Genomic DNA, 27,432 nt, shown 5'->3' with positions numbered 1-27,432 from the left:
CCTTGAAGTCCAGACTTAGGCGCTCGAATGGCCGTGTGGCTTTGATAAGGTGTGCACGGTCAGGCCTGTAGAAACGAGGCTTGCATTCCGCACAGATGCGGCAGGCTCTGGTCATTGCCCTGACCTCCTCGATGGAGTGGGGCAGATTGCGGGACTTTATAAAATGGTATAGTCGGGTGACCCCTGGGTGACAGAGGTCGTTGTGGAGACCCTGTAATTTGTCCGTATGAATGCTGGCACACATTCCCCGCGATAGGGCGTCTGGGGGTTCATTAAGGGCTCCCGGCCTGTACATAATATCATAGTCGAACGTGGATAGTTCGATCCTCCACCTGAGTATTTTGTCATTCTTGATTTTCCCCCTTTGTTTGTTATTAAACATGAAAGCCACCGACCGCTGGTCGGTGAGCAGGGTGAAACGTTTGCCGGCTAGGTAGTGTCTCCAGTGCCGCACTGCCTCCACTATAGCCTGTGCCTCCTTCTCGACAGAAGAGTGCCTGATTTCAGGTCCCTGAAGGGTTCGGGAGAAGAAGGCCACAGGTCTCCCAGCCTGATTGAGGGTCGCAGCTAAAGCAAAGTCTGACGCATCGCTTTCGACTTGAAAGGGAATGCTTTCGTCCACTGCACACAGTGCAGCCCTTTCAATGTCCTGTTTGATACTGGTGAAAGCCTCCCGAGCTTCAGCTGATAGTGGGAAGGACATCGATTTAATGAGGGGTCGGGCCTTATCAGAGTAATTGGGCACCCATTGGGCATAATACGAAAAAAATCCCAAGCACCTTTTTAAAGCTTTGGGATTGTGTGGCAGGGGCAGTTCCTTTAGGGGGCGTAATCGGTCAGGGTCCGGTCCAATTACCCCATCTTCCACCACACAGCCGAGGATACAGAGATGGGTTGTGTTGAAGACACATTTGTCTTCGTTGTAGGTTAGATTCAGCTTTAGGGCAGTTTTTAAAAATCTCGCAAGATTTAGATCGTGGTCTTGCTGGTTGTGCCCGCAGATAGTGACATTGTCCAGATAGGGGTAGGTAGCTTGTAGTTTATTCTCGTCAACCATGCGGTCCATCTCACGTTGGAAGACCGAGACCCCATTTGTTACCCCGAAGGGCACTCTGAGAAAATGGTAGAGGCGTCCGTTCGCCTCAAAGGCGCTGTATGGGCGGTCCTCGGTTCTAATGGGGAGCTGGTGATACGCGGATTTGAGGTCGATAGTCGAGAAGACTCGGTATTGCGCGATCTGGTTGACCATTTCTGATATGCGGGGTAAAGGGTAGGCGTCCAGCTGGGTATAAATATTAACAGTCTGGCTGTAGTCAATTACCATCCGTTTCTTTTCGCTATTTTTAACTATGACTACTTGGGCACGCCACGGACTGGTACTGCATTCAATAATGCCTTCCCGCAGGAGCCTGTCCACTTCCGCCTTGATAAAGTGTCTGTCTTCCAGACTGCACCGTCTACTTTTGGTCGCTATGGGCCTACAGTTCGGAGTGAGATTAGCGAATAAAGAGGGCGGGCTGATTTTTAAGGTTGATAGGCCACAGACTGTGAGTGGCGGCTGGGACCCGCCATATGCTAGCGTGACACTTTCGTGGTGGCACTGGAAGTCCAGGCCCAAGATTACATTAACACAGAGTTCTGGCATCACGAGGAGTTTAAAATCCTTGTAGTACGTGCCTTTTACAGTCAGTGTTACCACACAGTAGCCCAAAATGTCCGAAGTGTGGGGCTTAGCAGCCATAGCAATTCTGCTCCGTGTAGGGGTTACCGTTAATGAGTGCTGCCGTACCAGGCTAGGGTGGATAAAACTCTCGGTACTCCCACAGTCAATTAAACATTTCGTTAAATTCCCGTTTACCTGTATGTCCATCATGGATTTTGTCAACGGGTGTGGCCTGGATTGATCCACCGTGATCGAAGCCACTGTTGGGCCCTGGGCGGCCGTTGAGTCGGGAAAAGATGGCGGATCCCAAGATGGCGGCCCGCACGGCACGCACGAGGCGGTGACGGAGTTGGAAATCGGATTCCCCCTGCAGACTTTGCTAAAATGCCCCTTTTTCTTACATTTGAAGCATGTAGCGTCCTTCGCTGGGCATCGTTGTCTGGGGTGCTTGGCCTGGCCGCAGAAGTAGCATTTCGGGCCTCGAGACATTGCCGCTGTAGTAGGACTCCTGGGTGAACTTCTGTGTGGGGACTCTGGCGGTGTAGAGCTGGTCTGAGACCTGGATGGGGAAGATGGCTGATTCCAAGATGGCGGCCCGCTCGGCGCGCACGAGGCAGTGAGGGCCGCATGGCCGGAAGAATAAGAGTCAGAGTTTTTCTGGGCCACGTCCAGCGATCGCGCAGTGGCCACTGCCTTTTTTAAGTCCAGGACCTACTTCTCCAGCAGTCTCTGCCGGATATAATTCGATTTGAGGCCCGTGATGAAGGAATCGCGGACCAATTCGTCAGAGTACGCGTTGGCCGTCACGGCCTTGCAGTTACAGTCCCGGACCAAGTCCTTTAGGCCCTGTAAGAAATCGTCCATTGATTCCTCAGGTCGCTGCCTGCGTGTAGCCAGCAGATGTCTGGCGTACACTTCGTTTACTGGCCTCTGGTATTGGGCCTTCAGGATAGTGATGGCCTCCGTGTAAGAGGTGGCGTCCCGGATGAACGAATAAATCCGATGATTAACGCGAGTAGTCAGTAGACTCAGTTTATCTACCTCGCTAGCGGATGAGGCCCTCGCGAAGAGTTCGAAGCATTTGAGCCAGTGTCCAAATTGATTTGATGCTTCAGCAGAATGTGGATCCAAGTCCAGACGCTCTGGTTTTAGGAGTCGATCCATCCTAGTATTCTTTAGTGATTAAAATTGATGTGCCTTCAATAACCACAAAACTAGAAGTTATAGACCTTAACAAGTTGGCTTTTAATCACTAAGATCAGAGCTAACATCTCAACACATTGACTGGCTCGCAGGAATGAGTCATATAGATCCTGGGATCTTTATGTAAGAGAAGTCAGGGGCGGAGGCAAGAGCCAAGACCTGGAACATTCCAGGTTAGTCAGGAAAGAGGAAGTGAAACTATACACCGTGTGGGGGAGGGTAATATACATGAGTGCAAAACGAATACAGGCAAGCCAAACACATTTCATTACAGGACCCTACATTTGCGCTGTTGGTAACCGGCAGCGCCATCTCCAGCAAAATGGTGACATTGTGACGTATATCGGCGTGCAATGCTGACTTTACGTCACAAGCACAAACTTCAACCCTAATTCAGCGCTGGGTCCTAAGCAAGCCAGGCTAACCTTGCAAGCAGGCTGACAGTGGCGATGTCTGCACCTCTTAAAGGGACCACACATCGTTCAGGTAAGTTTGAACTAGGTTTTTAAAATTTTATTAAAGTGCTGGCTTGCTGCAATAGATATGAAAAGTTTAAGTGTGATGGGAGTGCTGCTGGAGGCTTGCAAGGGCTTGGATGGTAAATGAAGGCCTTTGAGAAGACAGAATATGCTGCAGATACTCAGCAGGTCAGGCTACATCCGTGGAGAGAAAAACAGAGTTCACATCTTGGGTGGAGATGCTGCCTGACCAGCTGAGTAGTTCCAGCATTTTATGCTGTCATTTCACATTTATAGCATTCGCTTGAAGAGGGAAGAGGAAGACACAAAAGAGGAGGAAGCCGAAGAGGAGGAAGCCGAAGAGGAGGAATCAGATGGAAGGATGCATGCCAGACAGCCCCTTTGTGGCCAGGATATCCGAGATGGAATCATCCGCCTGCGGTCCCAGTGACCACAACCCCAATTCCCCTTTCAACATTTATCCCACACCTTACCTTCCATCTGTTACTGACAATCACAATGTCCTCTTGGCCACGATACTGAAATAAAAGCCACCACAAAGCAAACATTCCAATCCACCTATATATGTCTACCCATCCAATGTGACATCAAGAAATCAACTCATCAGCCGTATGCATTCTCTTATGGCTTGTGTGCCTTTGCCTATCCTACTGTTGTCACGCAATGCTACCCCAGTGGCTGCAGCATAGCTGGTGGAAGGCTGCTGACTTTGTGGGGAATACTGCAAATGTCCTTGCTGGTTGGCCTTGAGTAGCTGGTGGCTGGGAGTGTCAAATCAATCACCTTCTTCTTCTTCGCTCTCCTCTCCCTCTAGATCAAGTAAGTAATCAAGAAACTACACTGTAAACTAAATTACCTAATTACAAATTTATTTAAATTCAATTAAATAAAACAAGGTTATATAGGGATGGCAGTGCAGGTGGTGTGCCACAACTGCAGTATATGGGAGTTTGTGGAGAGCATTGTGATCCCGGTCAACCACGTTTGTAGTAAGTGCCTGCATCTTGAGGAACTTCAGCTCAGAGTTTTTGAGCTGAAGTCTGAGGTGCAGACATTGCGGGGCATCAGGGATGGGGAGAGTTACCTGGACACTTTGATCCAGGAGGCAGTCACACCCCTTAGGTTAGCTAGTGGTACAGGTCTGGTTAGTGGTCAGGGACAGGAGGGTGTGACTGCAGCTCGGGCAGGTAAGGGGACCCCAGATGCAGTGCTGGAGGAGCCTCAGCCTTTGCCCTTGTCCAACAGGTATGAGGTTCTTGCTGCCTGTGTGGATAAGGGAAAAGCCTGCAGGATGGACGAGCAAACTGACCATGGCACCATGGTGCAGGAGGCCATTCATGTGGGGGGAGTGAAAGGGGATGTAGTTGTGGTAGGGGACAGTATAGTCAGGGGGATAGATACTGTTGTCTACAGACGTGAGCGAGAGTTCCGAAGGTTGTGTTGGCTGACCGGTGTCAGGGTTAAAGACATCTCCTCGTTGGAGGGGGAGGATTCGGTTGTTGTGGTCCACTTAGGAACCAACGACATAGATAGAACTAGGAATGAGGTTCTGCTGAGGGAGTTTGAGGAGCTAGGATCCAAATTAAAAAGCAGAACCTCAAAGGTAATAATCTCTGGATTGTTACCTGAGCCATGCGCAAATTGGCATCAGGACAAACAGATTAGAGGTTTAAATGTGTGTCTCAAACAGTGGTGTGGGAGGAAGGGGTTTCAGTTCATGGGGCACTGGCACCTCTACTGGGGAAAAAGGGAGCTATTCTGTTGAGACGGGCTCCACTTAAACTGGGCTGGGACCAGTGTCCTGGCGAACCGAATAACTAGGGCAGTAGACAGGGCTTTAAACTAATGAAGGAGGCATGGGAGGATTCGGGAAAGAGTAAATTTAAAAGCAGCAAGAGAAATGTCAATGCTCTTGAGCAGAGTGGAGTTTTGGGTAAAAATAAGCTGAGTGGGTCAGCAAGGGACAGAGAAAGTAACAAAGGTAATAAGGCATCAGTGACTAAGGTGACATCAGGAAAAATAGAAATAAGGCAAAGCTAAAGGCACTATATCTGAATGTGCGAAGCATTTGCAACAAAATAGATGAATTAATAGCGCAGATAGAAATTAATAGGTTTGATCTAATAGCCATTACAGAGACGTGGTTGCAATGCAGCCAAGGTTGGGAACTAAATATTCCAGGATAGTTAACTGTTAGAAGAGATAGGTAAAATGGAAAAGGAGGAGGGGTAGCCCTGATAATAAAGGATAGAATAAAGACAGTAGAGAGAAAGGATCTTGCCTCCGAAAATCAAGAAGTAGAATCAGTTTGGGTGGAGCTAAGAAACAGCAAGGGGCAGAAAACATTGGTGAGAGTTGTAATGTAGGGCAGAGTATAAATCAGGAAATTAGAAGCGCATGTAACAAGGGTAATACATTGATCATGGGGACTTTAATCTACATATAGACTGGGCAAACCAAATTTGCAGTAATAGTGTGGAGGACAAATTCATGGAATGTATGCAAGATAGTTTTCTAGATCAGTATGTTGAGGAACCAACTAGGGAACAGGCTATTTTAGATCTAGTATTGTGCAATGAGAAAGGGTTAATTAATAACCTTGTAGTAAATGGGCCTTTAGGGAAGAGTGACCACAATATGATAGAATTTTATATTGAGTTTGAAAGTGATTTAGTTAAATCTGAAACCATGGTCTTAAATCTAAACAAAGTAAACTATGTAGGTATGAGGGGCGAGTTGGCTAAGGTAGATTGGGAAACTACATTGAAAGGTATGATGGTAGAGAAGCAATGGCTAGCATTCAAAGAATTAATACATAATTTACAACAAATATACATTCCTTTAAGGCACAAAACCCCCACAGGAAAAGTGGACCAACCGTGGCTAACAAGTGAAGTTAAAGATAGTATTAGATCAAAGGAAGAGGCTTATAATGCTGCCAAAAATAGTAGTAAGCCTGAGGATTGGGAGGATTTTAGAATTCAGTAAAGGAGGATCAAGAAATTGATAAAGAAAGGGAAAATAGAAGATGAGAGTAAACTAGCGAGAGACATAAAAACAGACTGTAAAAGCTTCTATAGGTATGTAATAAGGAAAAGATTAGCGAAAGTAAATGTGGGTCCCTTAAAGGCTGAGACAGGAGAAATTGTAATGGGGAATAAGGAAATGGCAGAGAAATTAAACAATTACTTTGTGTCTGTCTTCACGGAAGAAGATGCAAAAAAATTCTTGGAAATAGTGGAGAACCAAGGGACTAGCGAGAATGAGGAAATTAAATAAATTAATATTAGTAAAAAAATAGTGCTGGAGAAATTAATGGGACTGAAAGCCAATAAATCCCCTGACCTGATGGCCTACATCCTAGGGTTTTGAAAGAGTTGGCTATAGAGATAGTGGATGAATTGGTTGTCATTTTCCAAAATTCCATAGATTCTAGAACAGTTCCAGCGGATTGGAAGGTAGCAAATGTAAACCTACTATTTAAGAAAGGAGGGAGAGCAAAAAGGGGGACCAGTTAGCCTGACATCAGTAGCATGCTAGAAATGCTAGAATCTATTATTAAGGACATGGTAACAGGGCTCTTAGAAAATAATAGTAGGTGATGTAACAAAAGAGTCTCACACATCAAGGAACTTTAAAGTAAGCTTTAAGCAACTTATAATTAAACTATATACAAGAGCGGTCTTCACCATGCCTCTAGGTGAAGCCCTTTTACCATACTGAGCAGTTCAGTATTTATACTAGTCCAAACACAGGAAGTGACGTATGCACAGGAAGTGATGTATGCACAGAGTTCACAGTTCACAGTTCACAGGAGGTGAGGTGCACATAACTTCCCGGAAGTTATTATTATTATCACATTCTTCCCTCCTGTGAGATTAGAAGGCTGTGGTCTTCCTTTTATTCCGCAGCCGCCGAACGAGGAAGAGTCGCACCCGTTTGGGTTCCCGTTGTAGAGGGTCGCTGGTCCGCTTACATGCTGTTGGCCATTGGTCAGAGTCTGTGTGGCCTGGATTACCCTGTGAAGGGTCGGGGAGATCATGGCTTAGTGTACGAGTCCCAATAGGTGCAGAGTCGGTCTGTCTCTGTTCAGAGGGAGGTGCAGAGCTGGTCTGTGGCGGATCAGTACTTTGGTGCGCGGTACTGGGAGGGTCGCAACTTTGAGTACGGGGTTCTACCGGCACCAAGCTAGTTGGTGTCAGATCAGGATCCTGGAGAGGGGTACCCGGTAGGTTCCAAGAGGCTCCTGGTAAAATACCATCACTCGATGTCCCACTAGGTCCTGGTGGGCAGGGAGCCAGATCCCGTAATGATACGGTAGATTCTCGGCTGTCGGGATATCGTATGTATGCATAGGTGGGGTTGGCATCGGTTAGTTCGACCTCATCTACGAGAGGGTAATTTTTAGACGTCCGAACGTATCTTCGGAGTAGTACAGGTCCAGGAGTAATTAGCCATGACAGGAGGGATGTCCCATAAGATGAGCGACGCTGGAATCCAAAGAACCGCTCATGAGGTGTAGTATTTGTGGCTGTAGAAAGAAGAAGGGACCGTATAGAGTGCAATGCATCCGGAAGCACTGTTTCCCATTGCTGGTTTGGTAGGCCCCGAGATCTTAAAGCAAGATGTACGGAATTCCAGATGATACCGTTATACCTCTCTACCTGCCCATTTCCGATGGGATGATATGGCGTTGTTTTGCTTGTAGCAATTCCCCATTCTGAGAGGTAGTCCTTGAGTTCCCTTGACATAAAGGATGGACCCCGATCCGAGTGAATGTAAGCCGCCATGCCACAGAGAGAAAATACCTGTTCAAGGCAGCAAATTACTGTGGACGCCAGCATATTGGAGCAGGGGAAGGCAAACAGAAAACGTGAATATTCATCAATCATGGTGAGCAAATATGTGTTCCGAGTTGAAGAGGGTACTGGGCCCTTAAAATTGATGCTAAGTCGTTGCATCGGTTGGGTTGCGTGTATGTGCATACCATCTGAGGGGCGGAAGAACTGAGGTTTTAATTCTGCACAAAGCCGGCATTCTGAGCACATTTTTTTTACATCTCCAGTAGAAAAAGGGAGATTCCGTGATCGTACAAAATGTAGCATGCGTGTAACGCCAGGATGACACAATCCATTATGGACATCTATGAGAGTAGAGGACGACATAGTGGAGCAGAATGCTCGTGTGAGGGTATCCGGGGCCACATTCTCCTTGCCAGGTCGATAGTGAATGGTGTAACCAAAAGAGGCCAGTTCCATCCTCCAAAGCTGTATTTATTATTAATTTTGGTTCGTTTTCGATTATCGAGCATGAAGGCGACTGATCGCTGGTCCGTGATTAATGTAAAGTGCTGGCGAGCTAGGAAATGGTTCCACTTCCGTACCACCTCTATGATGGCTGTGGCTTCCTTCTCAACCGGAGGATAATGTAGCTCGGCACCTTGCAAGGTCCTGGACATAAATGCTACAGGACGACCTTCCTGATTTAGAGTAGCCGAGATCGCCACCTCCGAGGCATCACATTCGACTATGAAAGGGAGATTCTCATCGATGGAGTGAAGAGCTGCTTTCTCCAACTGCTTTTTGAGAAGGTTAAAGGCTGCAACAGCCGCCGTTTCTAATGGAAATGATCGAGCATGCAGCAAGGGTTGGATTTTGTCTGAAAAATGAGGAATCCATTTAGCGTAGTATGCAAACAGACCGAGAGCCCGACGTAAAGAAGCCGGATTCTTAGGTGACGGGAGCTCTTGGAGCGGGCGAAGTCTTTCTGGGTCTGGCTTAATGATACCATTGCCTACGCAGTAGCCAAGGATGTTGATGGTCGGTTGCGACTCAACAGATTTAGATTCATTCAAAGTTAAGTTACGGTGATGGAGGGCATCCCGAAATTTTTGGAGGTTGGCGTTGTGTTCCTGTTGATCGTGACCTGCAATAGTAATGTTATCAAGATAGGGAAAAGTGTCCCTTAAGTTTTCCTGCTTAACCAGGCCATCCATTGCCCGTTGGAAGACAGCCACTCCATTAGTAACCCCGAATGGGAGGTGACGAAATTGGTACAGCCGTCCATTAGCCTCAAAGGCCGTGTACTGCTTATCTGAGACCTTCAAGGGTACCTGATGATAGGCACTTTTTAAATCGTAAGTTGAGAACACTTTGTATTCGGCCAGTTTATTAACCATACCATCAATGCGTGGCAATGGGTAGGCGTCCAAGTCAGTATATTGTTTGATGGTTTGCGAATAATCAATGCATAGTCATTGTTTGTGAGGTTTTAGAGGGCTCTTGACGATGACGATTTGAGCCCCGCCAGGGCGACGAACATGGTTTGATGATATCCTCTGCTAAAAGTCGAGAGATTTCAGCCTCAATAAAAGATTGGTCTTCCTGACTAAAGCGCCGCGATTTCGTTATTATTGGTTTGCATCAAGGAGGAATACTGGCAAATAATGAGGGTTCATCAAGTGAAGCTGCTGATAATGCACAAAACGGTAATTTAGACAGTATATTAGAAATAGTAAGTCCAGGTTTGGATCCGCCGAACTCAATGGTGAGTTTCTTATGCTGTTTTTGAAAATCCAGCCCTAAGATGAGATCACTACATAAGTCCTTGAGCACCGAAAGTCGGGTGGAGGGATACATGCGACCATTAAGTGTCATATCAATGATACAAAAGCCGGAGATTCTGGTATTAAGTGATGACTGAGCCATCGCAATTGCCTGGTCCGATGGGAAGATATGTAGTTTCAATTTCGCAACAATCTGTTCTCTAATGAAACTATCAGTACTTCCTGAGTCAATTAAGGCATCTAAGGTATGCCCATTAATTGAAACTTTTGTAGCTGCATGGAACAGGTTCTGCCGGCAAGCAGCTATAATTGGTGTGGTTGCACAGAGAGTGGCTGAAACTCTAGGTGTGCTTCTTCGGGAGAGAGCTCGAGAGGAAGCTTGATAGGTCCTAGCCGGAGCATCTTGATAGGCCCTAATTGGGGCAGTTCGGTAGGCCTTAGCTGGATAGGCCCTCGTAGAGGCTCTTGATTGGCAAACTTTTGCAAAGTGTCCCTTTTTATCGCAATGACTGCAGATCGCATTGCGAGCAGGGCAGAATTTCCTAGGGTGAAAAGAATCTCCACAAAAGAAGCATTCCTTCCTAGATTGCCAAGAGGCTGCTAAAGTGGGGTCATACTCCTCTTCTTCATCAGAAGTATCATCAGGATTAGATTCCTCCATGATAGGGTTCACCTGAGGCCACTTGAATCGTCTGGTTGCAGTTACAGCAGCAGATCGAGATCTGGGCAGCTGATAGAGGTCTGCATTTTTCTTTGCCAAATCCAGAGAACAAGCCAGGTCAAAAGCCTTTTGTAGCTCAAGTGTTTTACTTTCTAGTAGACGCTGGCGTATAAATGGAGAGGCAATCCCGCAGATGAAAGCATCATGAATCATTTCTTCGCGGTACAGCTCAGCCGAGGCTGCCTGAAAGTTACAATCTACGCTGAGCCTGCGAAGTTCTTGAAGGAATTCGTTAATCGATTCCCCTGGCCCTTGTCGGGCTGTGGCCAGTAGATGTCTAGCATAGACCTCATTTGCAGTCTTGGCATATAGTTTTTTAAGTGCCCGGATCACCTCATCGTAATTATCCCATTCATCAACATATTCAAACACTGTTGGGGTCACATAGTTGATAAGTATCCTCAGTTTAGTAGAAGCATTTGCTTTACATTCATCAAGAAAATTCTCAAAAGTACAGTACCAATGCTTCCATACCCTGCCAGCTGCTGGTGCGTTTGGGTCCAAGTTCAGACGAGTAGGTTTAAGGATGTTTTCCATGATGGGTGGTTCCCTGGATCCTTAACTCCGAGTTTGTCCGAAGGTCTAGTATTTGTGAGTGTAAATACTAAGTTGCTTAAATTGATGTAACAAAAGAGTCTCACACATCAAGGAACTTTAAAGTAAGCTTTAAGCAACTTATAATTAAACTATATACAAGAGCGATCTTCACCATGCCTCTAGGTGAAGCTCTTTTACCATACTGAGCAGTTCAGTATTTATACTAGTCCAAACACAGGAAGTGACATATGCACAGGAAGTGATGTATGCACAGAGTTCACAGTTCACAGGAAGTGATGTGCACATAACTTCCCGGAAGTTATTATTATTATCACAGTAGGATTGGGCAGAGTCAACACGGATTTCTGAAAGGGAAATCATGTTTGACAAATCTGTTAAGAGTTTTTTGAGTTTGTAACTAGCAGAATAGAGAAGGGGGAACCAGTGGATGTGGTGTATTTGGATTTTCAGAAGGCATTCGATAAGGTGCCACACAAAATTAGGGCTCATGGGATTGGGGGTAATATACGACCATAGATTGAGGATTGGTTAACGGACAGAAAACAGAAAGTAGGAATAAACGGGTCATTTTCGGGTTGGCAGGCTGTAACTAGTGGGGTATCGCAAGGATCAGTGCTTGGGCCTCAGCTATTCACAATCTATATTAATGATTTGGATGAGGGGACCAAATGTAATATATACAAGTTTGCTGATGATACAAAGCTGGGTGGGAATGTAAGTTGTGAGGAGGATGCAAAGAGTCTTCAAGAGGATATAGACAAGCTCGGAAAAATATAGTATTTTTTAAATGGTGAGAGATTGGGTAATGTTGGTGTTCAGAGGGACTTGGGTGTCCTTGTACACAAACCACTGAAAGTTAACAAGCAAATGGTATGTTGGCCTTTATTACAAGAGGATTTGAGTATAAGAGTAAAGATGTCTTACTGCAATTATATAGGGCCCTGGTGAAACCACACCTGGAGTATTGTGTACAATTTTGGTCTCTTAAGGAAGGATATACTTGCCATAGAGGGAGTGCAACAAAGGTTGACCAGACTGATTCCTGGGATGGGGGGATTGTCCTATGAGGAGAGATTGAGTAGACTAGGCCTATATTCTCTAGAGTTTAGAAGAATGAGAGGTGATCTCATTGAAACATACAAAATTCTTACAGGGCTTGACAGGGTAGATGCAGGAAGGATGTTTCCCCTGGCTGGGGAGTCTAGAACCAGGGGTCAGTCTCAGAATAAGGGGTCGGCCATTTAGGACTGAGATGAGGAGAAATTTCTTCACTCAGAGGGTGGTGAATCTTTGGAATTCTCTACCCTCAGAGCGCTGTGGAGGCTCAGTCATTGAGTATATTCAAGACAGAGATCGATGGATTTTTGGATATTAAGGGGATCAAGGGATATGGGGATAGTGCAGGAAAGTGGAGTTGAGGTAGAAGTTCAGCCATGATCTTATTGAATGGCAGAGCAGGCTCGAGGACCACATGGCCTATTCCTGCTCTTATATCTTATGTTCTTCTTGGTCACCCACTGGCTGGGCAGGCTGCATTTCTTGGGTGTGTGAAATGAGGAAAGTACAAGGGTGGAGTTGTAATGATGGGAGGACAGGAAAGCATGAGGTGCATGGCAGAAGGAGGATAACGTATGAGGGTACCTGTATCCTTTTAGCCCTGCCGCTGGCCAAGGGCTCAGCCATACTCTTGCCAAGAATGGCCAGCACCATCTCCTCCAAGGTGGTGAGGTGAGGCTAGGAATGGGAGATGTGCCTCGTGATTGGTGAAGTTTGTTGGTATGTGAGTGATTGGGGGTGGGGGTCATGCATTGAGCAGTTTGTGAGGCTAGTGGTGCAGTTGGTAGGAGATGGCTTATGAAGATGCATTCACTGATCTTGACCAGTGGTCTGAGGTCATGAAGCTTCTTTGGGCACTGGACTCAGGTGGTGGGGGCGGCAGTGACGGCCTCGGTGATATACTCTGAAATCATTCTTTCTGGTGGGCCTTCTGGCCCCTGTGGGTAGAGCACCGGTCTTGCAGTGTTGACCCCCTGCACAATGCTGGAGTGCTGCGTGCGATCCCCTGTGTGCCCCTTCTCTGGCTTGCTGAGTCATTTGTGTTAGGGCTGAGGCATTTTTCCCATTTTTTGAGGTTAGGAAGGGAATTCAGCTTTAAGAGCTGAATATTTACATTTGGGACTTTTTAATGTTAAATTTATTTTTAAAGGCAGAAAGGGCTGAAAACAACATTGTTTCACTGCATTTTAATTTGTATTGCTTCAGTGTGCATGGCCCCTTTAATTCTCAGGCCTCTGCATTGCCCACAATTCCTTGCGAGCTCCAGAGTCTCGCTTCCAGAGACTGTGCGAGGCTCGAACGCCACATCTGCACACAAACTTCGGGTCGGATGCCTCCAGCAATGCCAGCAGGACGGTATTGCACGGCAGGTACGCGCTGCGCCAACAATCACCATACCCCAGATGAATTTTGCTCCATTAGCGTTCTGGCCATTTTCAGCGGCTGTTACTGGCTAACACGAATTTCTCCCCCTTAATCTTCTATGCTGAAGGGAATACAAGCCTAGTGTATGCATTGAAACATACTAGATTCTGAAGGGGATTGAAAGGGTAGATGCTGAGAGGTTGTTTCCCCTCTCTCCAGTGTCTAAAGCTACGGTGCATAGTCTCAGGATAAGGGGTAGGCCATTTAAGACTGAGATGAGGAGGAATTTCTTCACTCAAATGGTTGTGAATCTTTGGAATTCTCTGCCCCAGAGGGCTGTGAATGCTGAGTCTTTGAGTATATTCAAGGTTGAGATAGATAGATTTTTGGACTCTAGGGGAATCAAGGGATATGGAGATCGGGCAGGAAAGTGGAATTGAGGTCGATGATTAGCCATGATCTTATTGAATGGCGGAGCAGGCTCGAGGGGCTGTATGACCTACTCCTGCTCTTATTTCTTATGTTCTTATGTATGCAACCTGTCCTCATAATTTAAGCCTTTCACCTCTGGTATCATTCTGCTGAATCTGTGCTGCACCCCCTCAAAGGCTAATATATCCCACCTGAGTTGCGGTGCTTAGAACTGAATGCAGCACTCCAGGTGTGGCCTAACCAGAGCTTTATACCTAAAAATTAGGTACAGGAAACTTTGTGCTATCCGGCACCGACAGGACTGAGCTGCTGCCGTTCCCTCAAAACTGCCGTACACTCCAGAGCTAATGTTGAAACATACAGAGATCTCCGTATGTATCAACAAACCCTGTGCCTCTAAACAGTCGGCAAGCGTCTCTGTAGTGTCTCTAGCTGAAGCTGTTGCTTAGCTACAGACGTTGCAGAGCTTGACTGTTCAAAAAAAGCAAAGAAACGAAAAGAATAAAAAACGGCTCCTGATTTTTGCCGGTGGCTCGAGCTTGCCAGACGGTTCGCCTCTGGATAACACAAAGTTTCCTGTATGCTGTAGAATCCAACATGTTTCGTTTGTTTGGTGAGGGGGAGCTTAAGGACCAATGGAGAATCGTACCACCTGTGCAGTTCTAAGGTTTCATTCAAGTTCATGAAACTTGCAGTGCTGGAAATGGTGGCTTGGATGCTGAAGATATCCTAGGAATCCTAGAATCAACTGGGGTTGGATTGTGGCTTTCTTCATGTACAGTGACACCCTGTTTGTGGAGAGCACCAAGGTAGAGACATGACACCACTCCTAGATTAACGTGATGGCTTAGGAGATGGAAGCTTCACCAATTGGATCTGTGCCAATGGAGACTGGGTAAAAGTGAAAAAAGCAGCAGGATCTGCTTCGGGAAGAATTTAAAAAAATGTCTCTTAACCTTTTTATCTCCTGGAGGCCAAGAGAACAGGTATTCTAAGGAGTATGCATAAAGATCCCTGACAAATACTAGGACCAAAGGTCCAGTTTAAATATCCAAGCTTTGGGAACAAAGGCGGCAGCAAACTCAAAGCCTCATGGGGAGGGAAGCCCTGTGCAGAGGAATGTTGCTGGAATGATTGGAAGTTACATTTTTTAAATTTTTAAACAATTTTTTATTTGTTGTTATTTTATGGAAATATAGTTTGTTACATACATACACACATACATACGAATTAGGAGCAGGAGTAGGCCACTCGGCCCCTCGAGCCTGCTCCACCATTCAATAAGATCCTGACTGATCCGATTACTCCACATTCCCGCCTACCCCCAATAACCTTTCACCCCCTTGCTTATCAAGAATCTATCTACCTCTGCCTTAAAAATATTCAAAGACTCTGCTTCCACTGCCCTCTGAGGAAGAGAGTTCCAAAGACTCACGACCCTCTGTGAGAAAAAAATTCTCCTCATCTCTGTCTTAAATGGGCGACCCCTTATTTTTAAACAGTGACCCCTAGTTCTAGATTCTCCCACAAGAGGAAACATCCTCTCCACATCCACCCTGTTAAGACCCCTCAGGATCTTATATGTTTCAATCAAGTCACCTCTTACTCTTCTAAACTCCAGCAGATACAAGCCGAGCCTGTCCAACCTTTCCTCATAAGACAACTCGCCCATTCCAGGTATTAGTCTAGTAAACCTTCTCTGAACTGCTTCCAACACATTTACATCCTTCCTTAAATAAGGAGACCAATACTGTATACAGTACTCCAGATGTGGCCTCACCAATGCCCTGTATAACTGAAGCATAACCTCCCTACTTTTGTATTCAGTTCCCCTCGCAATAAATAATAACATTCTATCAGCTTTCCTAATTACTTGCTGTACCTGCATACTAACCTTTTGCGATTCATGCACTAGGACACCCAGATCCCTCTGCATCTCAGAGCTCTGCAATCTCTCACCATTTAGATAATATGCATCGTTTTTATTCTTCCTGCCAAAATGGACAATTTCACATTTCCCCACATTATACTCTATTTGCCAGATCTTTGCCTACTCACTTAACCTATCTATATCCTTTTGTAGCCTCCTTATGTCCTCTTCACAATTTACTCTCCTACCCATCTTTGTGTCATCAGCAAATTTAGCAACCATACCTTTGGTCCCTTCATCCAAGTCATTTATATAAATGGTAAAAAGTTGAGGCCCCAGCACTGATCCCTGTGGCACACCACTTGTTACATCTTGCCAAACAGAAAATGACCCATTTATGCCTACTCTGTTTCCTGTTAGCTAGCCAATCTTCTATCCATGCCAATATGTTACCCTCTACACCATGAGCTTTTATTTTCTGCAATAACCTTTGATGTAGCACCTTATCAAATGCTTTCTGGAAATCTAAGTACAGTACATCCACCGGTTCCCCTTTATCCACAGCACATGTTACTTCTTCAAAGAACTCCAATAAATTGGTTAAACATAATTTCCCTTTCACAAAACCATGTTGACTCTGCCTGGTTACCTTGAACTTTTCTAAGTGCCCTGCTATGGGTGGGAAATCAACATAGTTTTTTGGTGGGAGTTAAGTGATTGTGTTTGTAGTAGCTTCTGGTTGTTCATTTGTTGATTTTTAGTGAAAATATTTAAATAGTTTTTTTAATGGGTTGGTGTTTAATTGATTCAAATATTCCATTCACTTAAAAGCATTTGGCATTCTTTGTGCTGTATGGATTTTCTTATTCAGTGGTACATTTTCTGTCCTACAGCCATGCACCAAGTGCAAAACTTTCTACTTATATACATAAAATAAATTGATGAAAAGGGGAGGACTCTTGGCCGTCTGTCTGACACTCTGGGTCCACAGGAGCTACATTTGCAACCCCCCTTTACCCATCCTCAAGTAGAGTGACCTTACTTTTCCTGATAGTGTGTTGTACACTATCAAAATATGTCTGTCATTTATTTGATATTTCATCTTCTCACAGTTTCTTCTAATGTCGTTAACAATGTGAAAATCTCAGCTGAGTTTGTAATGTTGACATTCTTCTGCGGGAACAAAATAGGCCCTGCATTACAGTCATGGCTTGAAGAGTTAGATTCAACTACATTAACTTGTAATGTTGAGCATTTTTAGAAAATAACATCACAGGTGTGGAATCATGACAACTTCTACATGCCTCCTTTTTGTTAATGAAGATAAATATGAGAATCTGAGGAAGGTCTGGAAAAAGATTGAAGTAAAAAGAGGATAAAAATCTTTAAATCAGTAAAGTTACAAAACCTGTAACCCGAAGTAATGGAACTGACTTTATGCAGCATTTGTAGATGGGTGGTCTTATTAAGTTTTAGGCTGCAAGTTGCATTGCAGATAATGACCTGATACTGGTTGTAATGTGCGGTCAGTAGACCCTTGTTATAATGAATGTGACCAGCACCCAAGCACAGTGATAATGGAACTCTGTGCATCTGTGCTTGACACATGCATAGAGCTACAGCCCCGTGACAACTCATTTTTTAGTGTTTGGAGAGCATAGTGGGAGTATCCACATTAAAAAAATTTCAAAGTGTTGAAAGTTTCCAGAGATCCTGGGGACTGCTATTGCACTTTTGAAATTTGGCTTTGTGTTAAGTTGGAATTGCAATGCCGCTGGTATGATGAAGTTGAAGTGATGTGAGGCACTCTCTTGGAGATGGTCTTGCAGTGCTTGGCTTTAGTGCATTTAGATATCTGATTGGGACTGAAACCTGTGTTATACTGCTAATTTGCACATTGATTCACACCAAAACAGCTTTGATTCAGTCTGAAAGTGCCAATATAATTATACCCTTACTTCAAGCCAGTGTGAGACTGAATTGGCTACACAGGGATTGAGGGTTTACTTTTATGGATGATGAGATATGAAGTACCTTGTATTGATAATGTAGCTATTTAAGACTGATTTATTTCTTATAATGGGCTTGCTGCAAAATGTACGATTTTATTTCTCTGTGCATGTACAGTAGGGGCAACATTGATTCTGTCTTTGGTGTTGCACCATTATTTGTTTGTGTACTTGTTCTAAAAGATGATAATTGAGATTATGGTAATAAGTTTAGAATTAGAAATTTTTGTTTTTGTTTTTACATTACTTTTCTTCCAGCCCATCCCTCATTCTGTCCTACTACTGCATTTTATCATACTGCATCATCCTTTCTTTGAGAAGCGAGGAGGACACTCTCAAATGTGGACTTCTCCGTAGCTGTTATCATTGATTAAGAGGATGTGCAATGTTCTAAATTGACTCCTTTATTTTGGGTGGGGCCCTCCATCTCATGGTGTAAAGGAAAAGAAGTTGGATTTTAATGATTGCCTAGGCTCATATTTAAAAATGGCTATTCTGGTTTAAAGTACAGAAATCTCTTAGTACAGCATCTGAATTTATATCTTTTACAGGCAACTGGTACTTTACAAGTGCACAATATGATAGTGATCAATATTCCTATCTTAACCTGGTTAGTTGAACTATTAATGGGCTTAACATGATTAACATTGCTTGAGATTTCCATTTCAAACATACACCCTGACGTAATAAAACTCACTGCGCACTTGGTTTGAGCATAAAGCAAGGCTTTAATCAACTTGTTTCAGAACATGGAGGTCTAGTTGTATCCACTAGCTCCTTGTCTTACAAAATGTCCCTGGCAAGCTGGGGCCAACGCCCGAGTATTTATACTCCTTGGACGGCGCCACCAGCTGGCCGTCCAGTGTTATTTCATAGGTAGTTTCTCGATGATGAGATTTATGACACACCTTGTGAGATAATTGTCATTGTTAACAAATGACTGAAAATATTTTGATCTTAACATAATTTAATGTTAACTTTGGTGGTAGTCCTTTGTACTCGAGGATGATAACCCTTGTTGGAAAGAAAATTGGTCTTTCTGAGTGAGCTTATAACCTTTAAGGCCAATAAGAGCGATGCATGCTTACTTGCCCATTTTACAAATCGAACTGACTCACCTGGGGTCAACCGGCTCCTGGTGTTCATGCTACTGGCATTGCCATTTCTGTTTCAAAAGCTGCATTTCATACCAGCTGGCACAGCTATGTATTCCTGCTTGCAATCACCTGAGAGATTTTTTCATATATTAACATTGATATAACTTTGAGATTGTGTTTAAATGTGCCTTTGCATCTTATTTGCTACCTATCGTGCTTCCACATGCCCTGTCCAACTCTCTGATCAGGACCGTTACTGGCATTCTGTGCGCTTAGCAGGGGGCAGAAGTTCTCGATGTTTGCGCGAGTTTGCACCTCTTAAAGGTGAGCTGCCTTCTAGTGATCAAAAATGTTAAAAGTGCATCAGCACTAACCCAAATGGCTCAACGGGCTAGGGTCTCAGAAGCAGCACTCAAGGCCTTTGTGCAGAGGGTGGTGAAAGTCAGTGAATGCATCTTCAAAAGCCGTCTCCAATCAACTGCACCACTAGCCTCACACACTGCTCAATGCACGAACCCCCATCACTCACTTACCAACAATCTCTACCTTGCATTCCTAGCTTCACCTCACCCCCTTGGAGGAGATGGTGCTGGCCATTTTTGTCAGTGGCATGGCTGAGCCCTTGGCTAGCAGTGGGGCTGAAAGAATACAAGATGTCGATAAATCCAGTTTGTTACATTCCACTTGGGGGATGCTTGGCTCTCCTTTCTTCTAATGCTTTCTGGATGATGATTTCCAGTGCTGTAATTTCCTGATTGTTTTTCCGTATAACTTATTACTCAATTTTGGCTCATTATGAAAAGTAGTTTTGTAAATTAGCATATTGTTAATGGACACAAATTGCATCAAAATTGAAAACATACATTGAAATTTAACATAAAAATTTTAAATGCATGTTCAGTTTTGATGAAAATTATCCATTAACTCAAAAGGATTACTACATGCAAGACATCAACATTTTATAAAACCTTGGCATTGACACACTATCAATGTTTTCTTGCTAGCTATCGTTATACTTTTATTAAAAAAAACTTTTAAATGTCTTAATATTTTTTATGCTGGAACCTTAATTTAGTACCATGAATTAGATGGCTGAAACATGCCATATACGGTTCTGTGAATAATTTTAACTCGGAATGAAAATTTTATTTTTTGAAAATTGGCAAAGGAACGAAATAATTTGTTTGTGTTTATATTACAGGTTAGCACTGTATGTATATGAATATCTACTCCATGTAGGAGCACAAAAATCAGCACAAACATTTTTATCAGAGGTGAGCCTTCAAGCTTTATGTATTTCTCGTTCTGTGTTATTAACTTTCAGTCTTGTGGAGTTTCAGATTCTACCTTGTGTAATAAACTGGATAAAATATGCCTTAAATAGGACTTCTACTTTGTGTACGTTTTAAATAGCATAGTATGCATGTTATTTATAGTTGTGAAAATAAATTGAAATAATTTTAAACCCTCCAGAAGGCAGTCACACCCTTTAGGTTAAGTAGTACTTTAGAGTTTGTCAGTGGTCAGGGACAAGAGGGTGTGACCACGAGTCAGGAAGTTATGGGGACCCAGGATGTAGTGATGGCGGAGCCTCAGCCCTGGACCTTGTCCAACAGGTACGAGGTACCTGCTACCTGTATGGATGAGGAAAAGGCAAATTGACCACAGCACGGCAGTAATCTCTGGATTACTACCTGAGCCACGCGCAAATTGGCATAAGGTCAAGCAGATGAGAGAGTTAAATGCGTGGCTCAAAGAGTGGTGTGGGAAGAAGGGGTTTCAATTCATGGGACACTGGCACCAGTACTGGGGAAAGAGGGAGCTGTTCCGTCGGGACGGGCTCCACTTAAACTGCGCTGGGACCAGCATCCTGGTGAATCGAATAACTAGGGCTTTAAACTAAAAAAGAGGGGGGAGGGGGTCAGGTGAGGGGAAATTTAGAAATCTAAAGAGAAAGGTCAAGGCAATGGAGCAATGTAGTGATTTAGATAAAAATAAGCAGATTGTGACAGGAAGGGACAGAGAGTTTAACGGTAGCAGTGCAGCAGAGAATAAGGTCAAAGCAGGGAATAATGGTAAAATTTTTTAATTAAAGGCCCTTTATCTGAATGCACGAAGCATTCGTAACAAGATAGACAAACTAGTGGCACAAATAGAGATAAATGGGTTTGATCTAATAGTCATTATAGAGACGTGGTTGCATGGTGGCCAAGGTTGGGAACTAAATGTTCCAGGGTACTTGATGTTTTGAAAAGACAGGCAGAATGGAAAAGGAGGGGGAGTAGCCCTGATAATAAAGGATGACATAAGGACAGTAGAGAGAAAGGATCTCGGCTCGGGAGATCAGGAAGTAGAATCAGTATGGGTGGAGATAAGGAATAACAAGGGGCAGAAAACACCGGTGGGAGTAGTATATAGGCCCCCTAACAGTACCTATACTGTTGGACAGAATATTAATCAAGAAATAGTAGGAGATTGCAACAACGATAATGCAATAATCGTGGGGGACTTTAATCTTCATATAGACTGGACAAATCAAATTGGCAAAGGTAGTCTGGAGGACGAGTTCATGGAATGCATTCGGGACAGTTTCCTCGAACAATACTTCATGAAATCAACCAGGGAACAGGCTATTTTAGATCTTGTATTGTGTAATGAGACAGGGTTAATTAGCAATCTCATAGTAAAGGATCCTCTGAGTGATCATAATATGATAGAATTTCACATTAAATTTGAGAGTGACTTGCCTAAGTCCGAAACTAGAGTCTTAAACTTAAATAAAGCCAATTACATAGGTCTGAGGGGTGAGTTGGCTAAGATAGGTTGGAAAAATAGATTAAAAGGTATGGCGGTAGATAAGCAGTGGCTAGCATTTAAAGAAATATTTCGTAATTCTCAACAAAAATACATTCCATTGAGAAACAAAAACTCCATGGGAAAAGTGATCCAACTGTGGCTAACTAAAGAAGTTAAGGATAACATTAGATTGAAAGAAGAAGCTTATAATGTTGTGAAGAATAATAGTAAGCCTGAGGATTGGGAGAGTTTCAGAAACCAGCCAAGGATGACCAAAAAATTGATAAAAAGGGAAAAAATAGAATATGAGAGAAAACTAGCAAGAAACATAAAAGCAGACTGTAAGAGCTTCTACAAGTATGTAAAAAGGAAGAGAGTAGCAAAAGTAAACTTTGGTCCCTTAGAGGCTAAAACAGGAGAACTTATTATGGGGAATAAGGAAATAGCAGATATTTTGTATCTGTCTTCAGAGTAGAAGACACAAAAAGTATACCATAAATGGTGGGGAACCAAGGTTCTAATGAGGGTGAGGAACTTAACATAATTAATGTAAGTAGAGAAAAAGTACTAGAGAATCTAATGGGACTAAAAGCCGACAACTCACCTGGACCTGATGGCCTACATCCTAGGGTTCTAAAAGAGGTGGCTGAAGAGATAGTGGATGCATTGGTTTTGATCTTCCAAAATTCCCTAGATTCTGGAACGGTCCCAGTGGATTGGAAGGCCGCAAATGTAACACCGCTATTCAAGAAAGGAGGGAGAGAGAAAACAGGGAACTACAGGCCAGTTAGCCTGATATTAGTCGTCTGGAAAATGCTGGAATCCATTGTTAAGGAAGTGGTATCAGAGCACTTAGAATATCATAACATGAGTAGGCAGAGTCAACATGGTTTTATGAAAGGGAAATCGTGTTTGATAAATTTATTAAAGTTTTTTGATGATGTAATTAGCAGGGTAGATAAAGGGGAACCAGTGGATGTAGTATATTTGGATTTCCAAAAGGCATTCGATAAGGTGCCATATAAAAGGTTATTACACAAGATTAGGGCTCATGGGGTTGGGGGTAATATAGTAGCATGGATAGAGGATTGGTTAATGGACAGAAGACAGAAAGTAGGGATAAACAGATCTTTTTCAGGTTGGCAGGTTGTAGCTAATGGGGTGCCGCAAGGATCAGTGTTGGGGCCTCAGCTATTTATAATCTATATTAATGACCTAGATGAAGGGACCGAGTGTAATGTATCCAAGTTTGCTGACAATACAACGCTAGGTAGGATAGTAAGCTATGAGGAGAACACAAAGAGTCTGCAAAGGGATACAGATAGACTAAGTGAGTGGGCAGTAAGGTGGCAGATGGAGTATAATGTAGGGAAATGTGAGGTTATTCACTTTGGTAGGGAGAATAGAAAAACAGAATATTTTTTAAATGGTGAGAAACTTTCAAATTTTGGTGTTCAGAGAGATTTGGGTGTCCTCGTGCAAGAAACACAGAAAGCTAGCATGCAGGTACAGCAAGCAATAAGGAAGGCAAATGGCATGTTGGCCTTTATTGCAAGGGGGTTGGAGTATAAGAGTAAGGAAGTCTTGCTACAATTGTACAGGACCTTGGTGAGACCACACCTGGAGAACTGTGCACAGTTTTGGTCTCCTTATCTGAGGAAGGATATACTTGCCTTGGAAGCGGTGCAATGAAGGTTCACTAGATTGATTCCTGGGATGAGAGGGCTGTCCTACGATGAGAGATTGTGTAGAATGGGCCTCTACTCTCTGGAGTTTAGAAGAATGAGAGGTGATCTCATTGAAACATACAAGATCCTGAAGGGGATTGACAGGATAGATGCTGAGAGGTTGTTTCCCCTGACTGGAGTGTCTAGAACTAGGGGACATAGCCTCAGGATAAGGGGTAGGCCATTTAAGACCGAGATAAGGAGGAATTTCTTCACTCAGAGGGTTGTGAATCTTTGGGATTCTCTGCCCCAGAGGGCTGTGCCTGCTGAGTCTTTGAGTATATTCAAGGCTGAGATAGATAGATTTTTGGACACTAGGGGAATCAAGGGATATGGAGATCGGGCGGGAAAGTGGAGTTGAGGTCGAAGATCAGCCATGATCTTATTGAATGGTGAATCAGGCTCCACCTGGCCTACTCTTGCTCTTATTTCTTATGTTCTTATGATCTCATGGGTTTAAGTAGACATTTGAAGAACTCCTAATTCCCTATTTTTAAATAGGAGATGGAACTGAGTTTTGATCACTTCACATGGAACTTTCTCCCCAAATCAATGCAGAGACCTTGCACTGTGCTACACTGTTGTGCTGTGTTATATACTGGGGCAATGTGCAAGTGGGGATTTGAATTTTCATCCAGTTACTTTTGGAGCCAATTTTAAACTGGTATCAGGAGGTGGGTGTTGAAATTCAGAAGTAAGCTGAATTACACAAATGCGTACTGATTACATAGTATATTATAATGATGAACAGCTGTGAATTTACAACAAATCTGGAATCACATCTATCATGTAAATGTGATATAAAATGACATGCTTTTAAGTTGGTGAGTGTAGGGTGGCTGAATATATTGTGGACATCTACATTTTAATTCTTCTTTTGTAAACATACAGTACATGCGTAGATGCAATGGTGTGATCTCAATTTATCTTTTAGATACGATGGGAGAAAAACATTACATTAGGAGAACCACCAGGATTCTTACATTCGTGGTGGTGGTAAGTTTATTTTAATGTCTAATGTGTTTTTTCCAACACTTTGTTTGAAAAGTATAGAGCTAGATATTATTAAATGGGTTTAAAATACGATTTAAAAAAAATGAAATGGCTTATTGCAGTGTTAAAAATGCCCATCTGCTTTCACGATTCAGATACATGATACAAACTTAGGATTCCACTTTGATGTGTTGATTCCTGATAGGACTAGATGCATGCATTGTCAACTAAGGTGTTTGCACATGTTGGCAACATACTTGTTTTGAGAATGGTGTACTTCAGACAGTACTTACACTGTAACAACAGAAACCTGCAATATAGAACTTTTTCCAGTTGCACAATTTGGATATTATTTCAGAGATGTTTAAATGCATAATTCAGTTGATTAATTCATGAACAATTTTTATTGATGGTTTTAGAAATTAATGTTCTTATGTTTATTTAAAAATCAAAACCCAGTTTTAACTGCACAAGCAACTACTACCATCTTGATGAAAAGGCAACAGACCATGAGGCTGAAATGAAAGGGTCATGACTTTTGATGGATGAAAGAAAAATTTATGAGACATCTTTGACAATTCAATTTTAAATTAATCATATGCAAACTTCATTTTTATGGCGATATGGTTAAAACCTGACCCTTTCGCGTTTGGGACCTGTGTATTGATCTAAACATTGCTGATGGAATGAAAGGTGTGTTGACATCAAGGATTCCAAATGAAATATGTGTGGGCAGTTGTTGCCCGTGGTTTGATGCACATTGGTCACAATTAGCAACCTCATTCGGGCCATAAGGATAGCAGGGGTGGAAATGGTAAAATATACTGGTAGAAATTGGGGTGGTCTTCTAAAGTTGGGAACAATGTAAGTTGAAGTAGAAAAAGCTTTATTCTACGTTAGCACTTGATTTGGAAGTGCCTACCGCACATATGCTGAAAGTGTAAAATATTATGATCCCCATCACTGACCCCTCTCTTGTTCTTAGTATACCTAAAATATAAATTTTAATGTAAATGTCTGCGTGATTATTTAAATAGCATTTGATAAGTGAGAATACATAGCCTTCAGTTAGCTACATTAATAGTTAATAAAACTTTGAAAGTGTACTAGGGAAAAATGTAATGCTTTTTCTGGAGGGTGACCATTTGAAACCAGGAAAAAGCATCTACTAGACTGCCAGCAACTGCCTTCTTGCTTCCCAACCGTTTGTTGGGAATTATATAAATCATGAATATTCCTCCCCTCCCCTTTCATTAGAATACCCAGGACTCTGATGTGTCCAGCACAGTGATTAGATTTAATCAATTGTGTGGCATAGTTGGAGGTCACTGAATGTGGTAGTGCTATTGAAACTGATTGCACTCGCATTGAGAAGTATAGTTTACAAGGCAGCACAGGCAGATTCTTCGCCACCCCTGCCTCTCTCTGTTTTTGTTCTCCAGACAGTAGGAGTTAATGTTTACTTGTACTCCTTAGCATAAATGAAAGAAGACTTAAAAATTGGAGGGAATGCTATCCAATTTAAGGAGTAACTACTTCACATTTCGAGTTAACTCATTGCATAAATACCAAAACTGTTAACATCACTGGAAAGGAAAGATGAATTCTTAATCTATCAGTAAGTGGATGGATATGGGTCTGGTGCTAGGAAGGAAGGAACTGAAAATGGTCTGTATGGGTCCTAAACATCAATCTAAACAGGAAAATGCACTAGATGGTCTCTTCTCATTTCTACTTTGTTAATATCCAGGAGAACAACAGCAGAAAAGAAGTTTAATTCTGTCTTCTGATTGACATCCAAGGTGTCCTAAAAGTGAAGTGATATTGAAAGTCTGAATTTAAACTTGGCCTCTGCAGAGCATACACTGCATGCCAACAGTAGAAACTAACTGGATGAAATGTGTTATAAGAGGAGGACACTTTTTTCTGGTACTAGATTTTAAATTGAAGCAATAAATTCAGAGCTTTTTTTGGTCCTTTTGCACGCCATTGATATTTCTTTGTGAACAAATTCCAGAGATAGTTTTTTTTGAAAAAAGACACCACAGCTACAGCTCCATGATTTCCTCTTCTCACAGTTTACGTAATGACCTTAGATCAACTTCATTACTTTTCACCCAAAAGTAATGTCAAGGATGATTTAAGCAATCCCAGGAGAAAAGCCACTGTGACTGCTGCGGAGCCCAAATCCTGCGCCACCAGAGTGATGAGCCGGCTTTGCAGGCTGCTGTGATACTAGCTCATAAAAATCATTTAAACATATTCTCGGCACAGCTTGAGTTTTGCGCAGGAGGTGTAATGAAAGAGGGTCTGCAGAGGCATGTAGCCCCTAAAAGACTCAAAAGTGATGCATTCGAGTGTTAAGTCTTTGAAGAGGCTGTATGGGAGGAGAAGAAATGACAGGCAAAGCTGGAAGGACAAAGAATGCAGCATGAAGTCAAAAACAGTCTGTAGGCAAAAGGCAGAGTCTGCTTCCCTTGAATCCCTATTTCATGGCTACAAAGTGGACATTCTGCTGCATAAGGTGGATGTGAGGATGCTTGCCCTTTTTCACAGTCCAGGACACCTAACCCACAAGATAACAGTACACCTGGGAACAGATGTGGGAGAAGACAACACACTTTTAGAAATCTGGCAAGGTAAGACCAACCACAACAGCACCATGTCAATCACACATGCCATAAAGTGTGGCCTGTCAACTACTTGGCTGTGCCAACCTCTTGCACAACCATACAGTTTATCCATTGGGTCGGATGCATACTCTTACCTCTGCAGGGTATACAGTCAAGATGCAACTCAGAATTGGAAGTTGAAACCATGGCGAGGCTTTCTAGTGCTTCAGGTTCGGCACATGACAGCAATTAGTGATCCCCTTCTACATTAGAAATACACCAGTGT

The 27,432-nt window shown here is 43.2% G+C and overlaps 1 protein-coding gene across 8 annotated transcripts in view; it reads left to right on the top strand.

Annotated features, from left to right (window-relative positions):
• ssbp2b (single stranded DNA binding protein 2b) overlaps nucleotides 1-27,432 on the top strand; it is a 623,147-nt gene that overhangs the window by 98,721 nt on the left and 496,994 nt on the right. For 7 of the 8 annotated variants that reach the window (XM_085989445.1, XM_085989451.1, XM_085989423.1 and 4 more), the window contains exons 2-3: nucleotides 20,220-20,292; nucleotides 24,476-24,537. The exons of the other annotated variant lie outside the window; for it this stretch is intronic. In XM_085989445.1, the coding sequence (XP_085845571.1) occupies nucleotides 20,220-20,292; nucleotides 24,476-24,537 (135 nt within the window). The remainder of the gene's footprint in view (nucleotides 1-20,219; nucleotides 20,293-24,475; nucleotides 24,538-27,432) is intronic. 8 annotated transcript variants of the gene reach the window in all.

This window comes from Somniosus microcephalus, chromosome 1 (genome assembly GCF_052327205.1).
Source record: "Somniosus microcephalus isolate GS21.2 chromosome 1, FLI_Smic_1.0, whole genome shotgun sequence".
Taxonomy (NCBI): Eukaryota; Metazoa; Chordata; class Chondrichthyes; order Squaliformes; family Somniosidae; genus Somniosus; species Somniosus microcephalus.
This window is presented reverse-complemented; position numbering and strand designations above follow the sequence as displayed.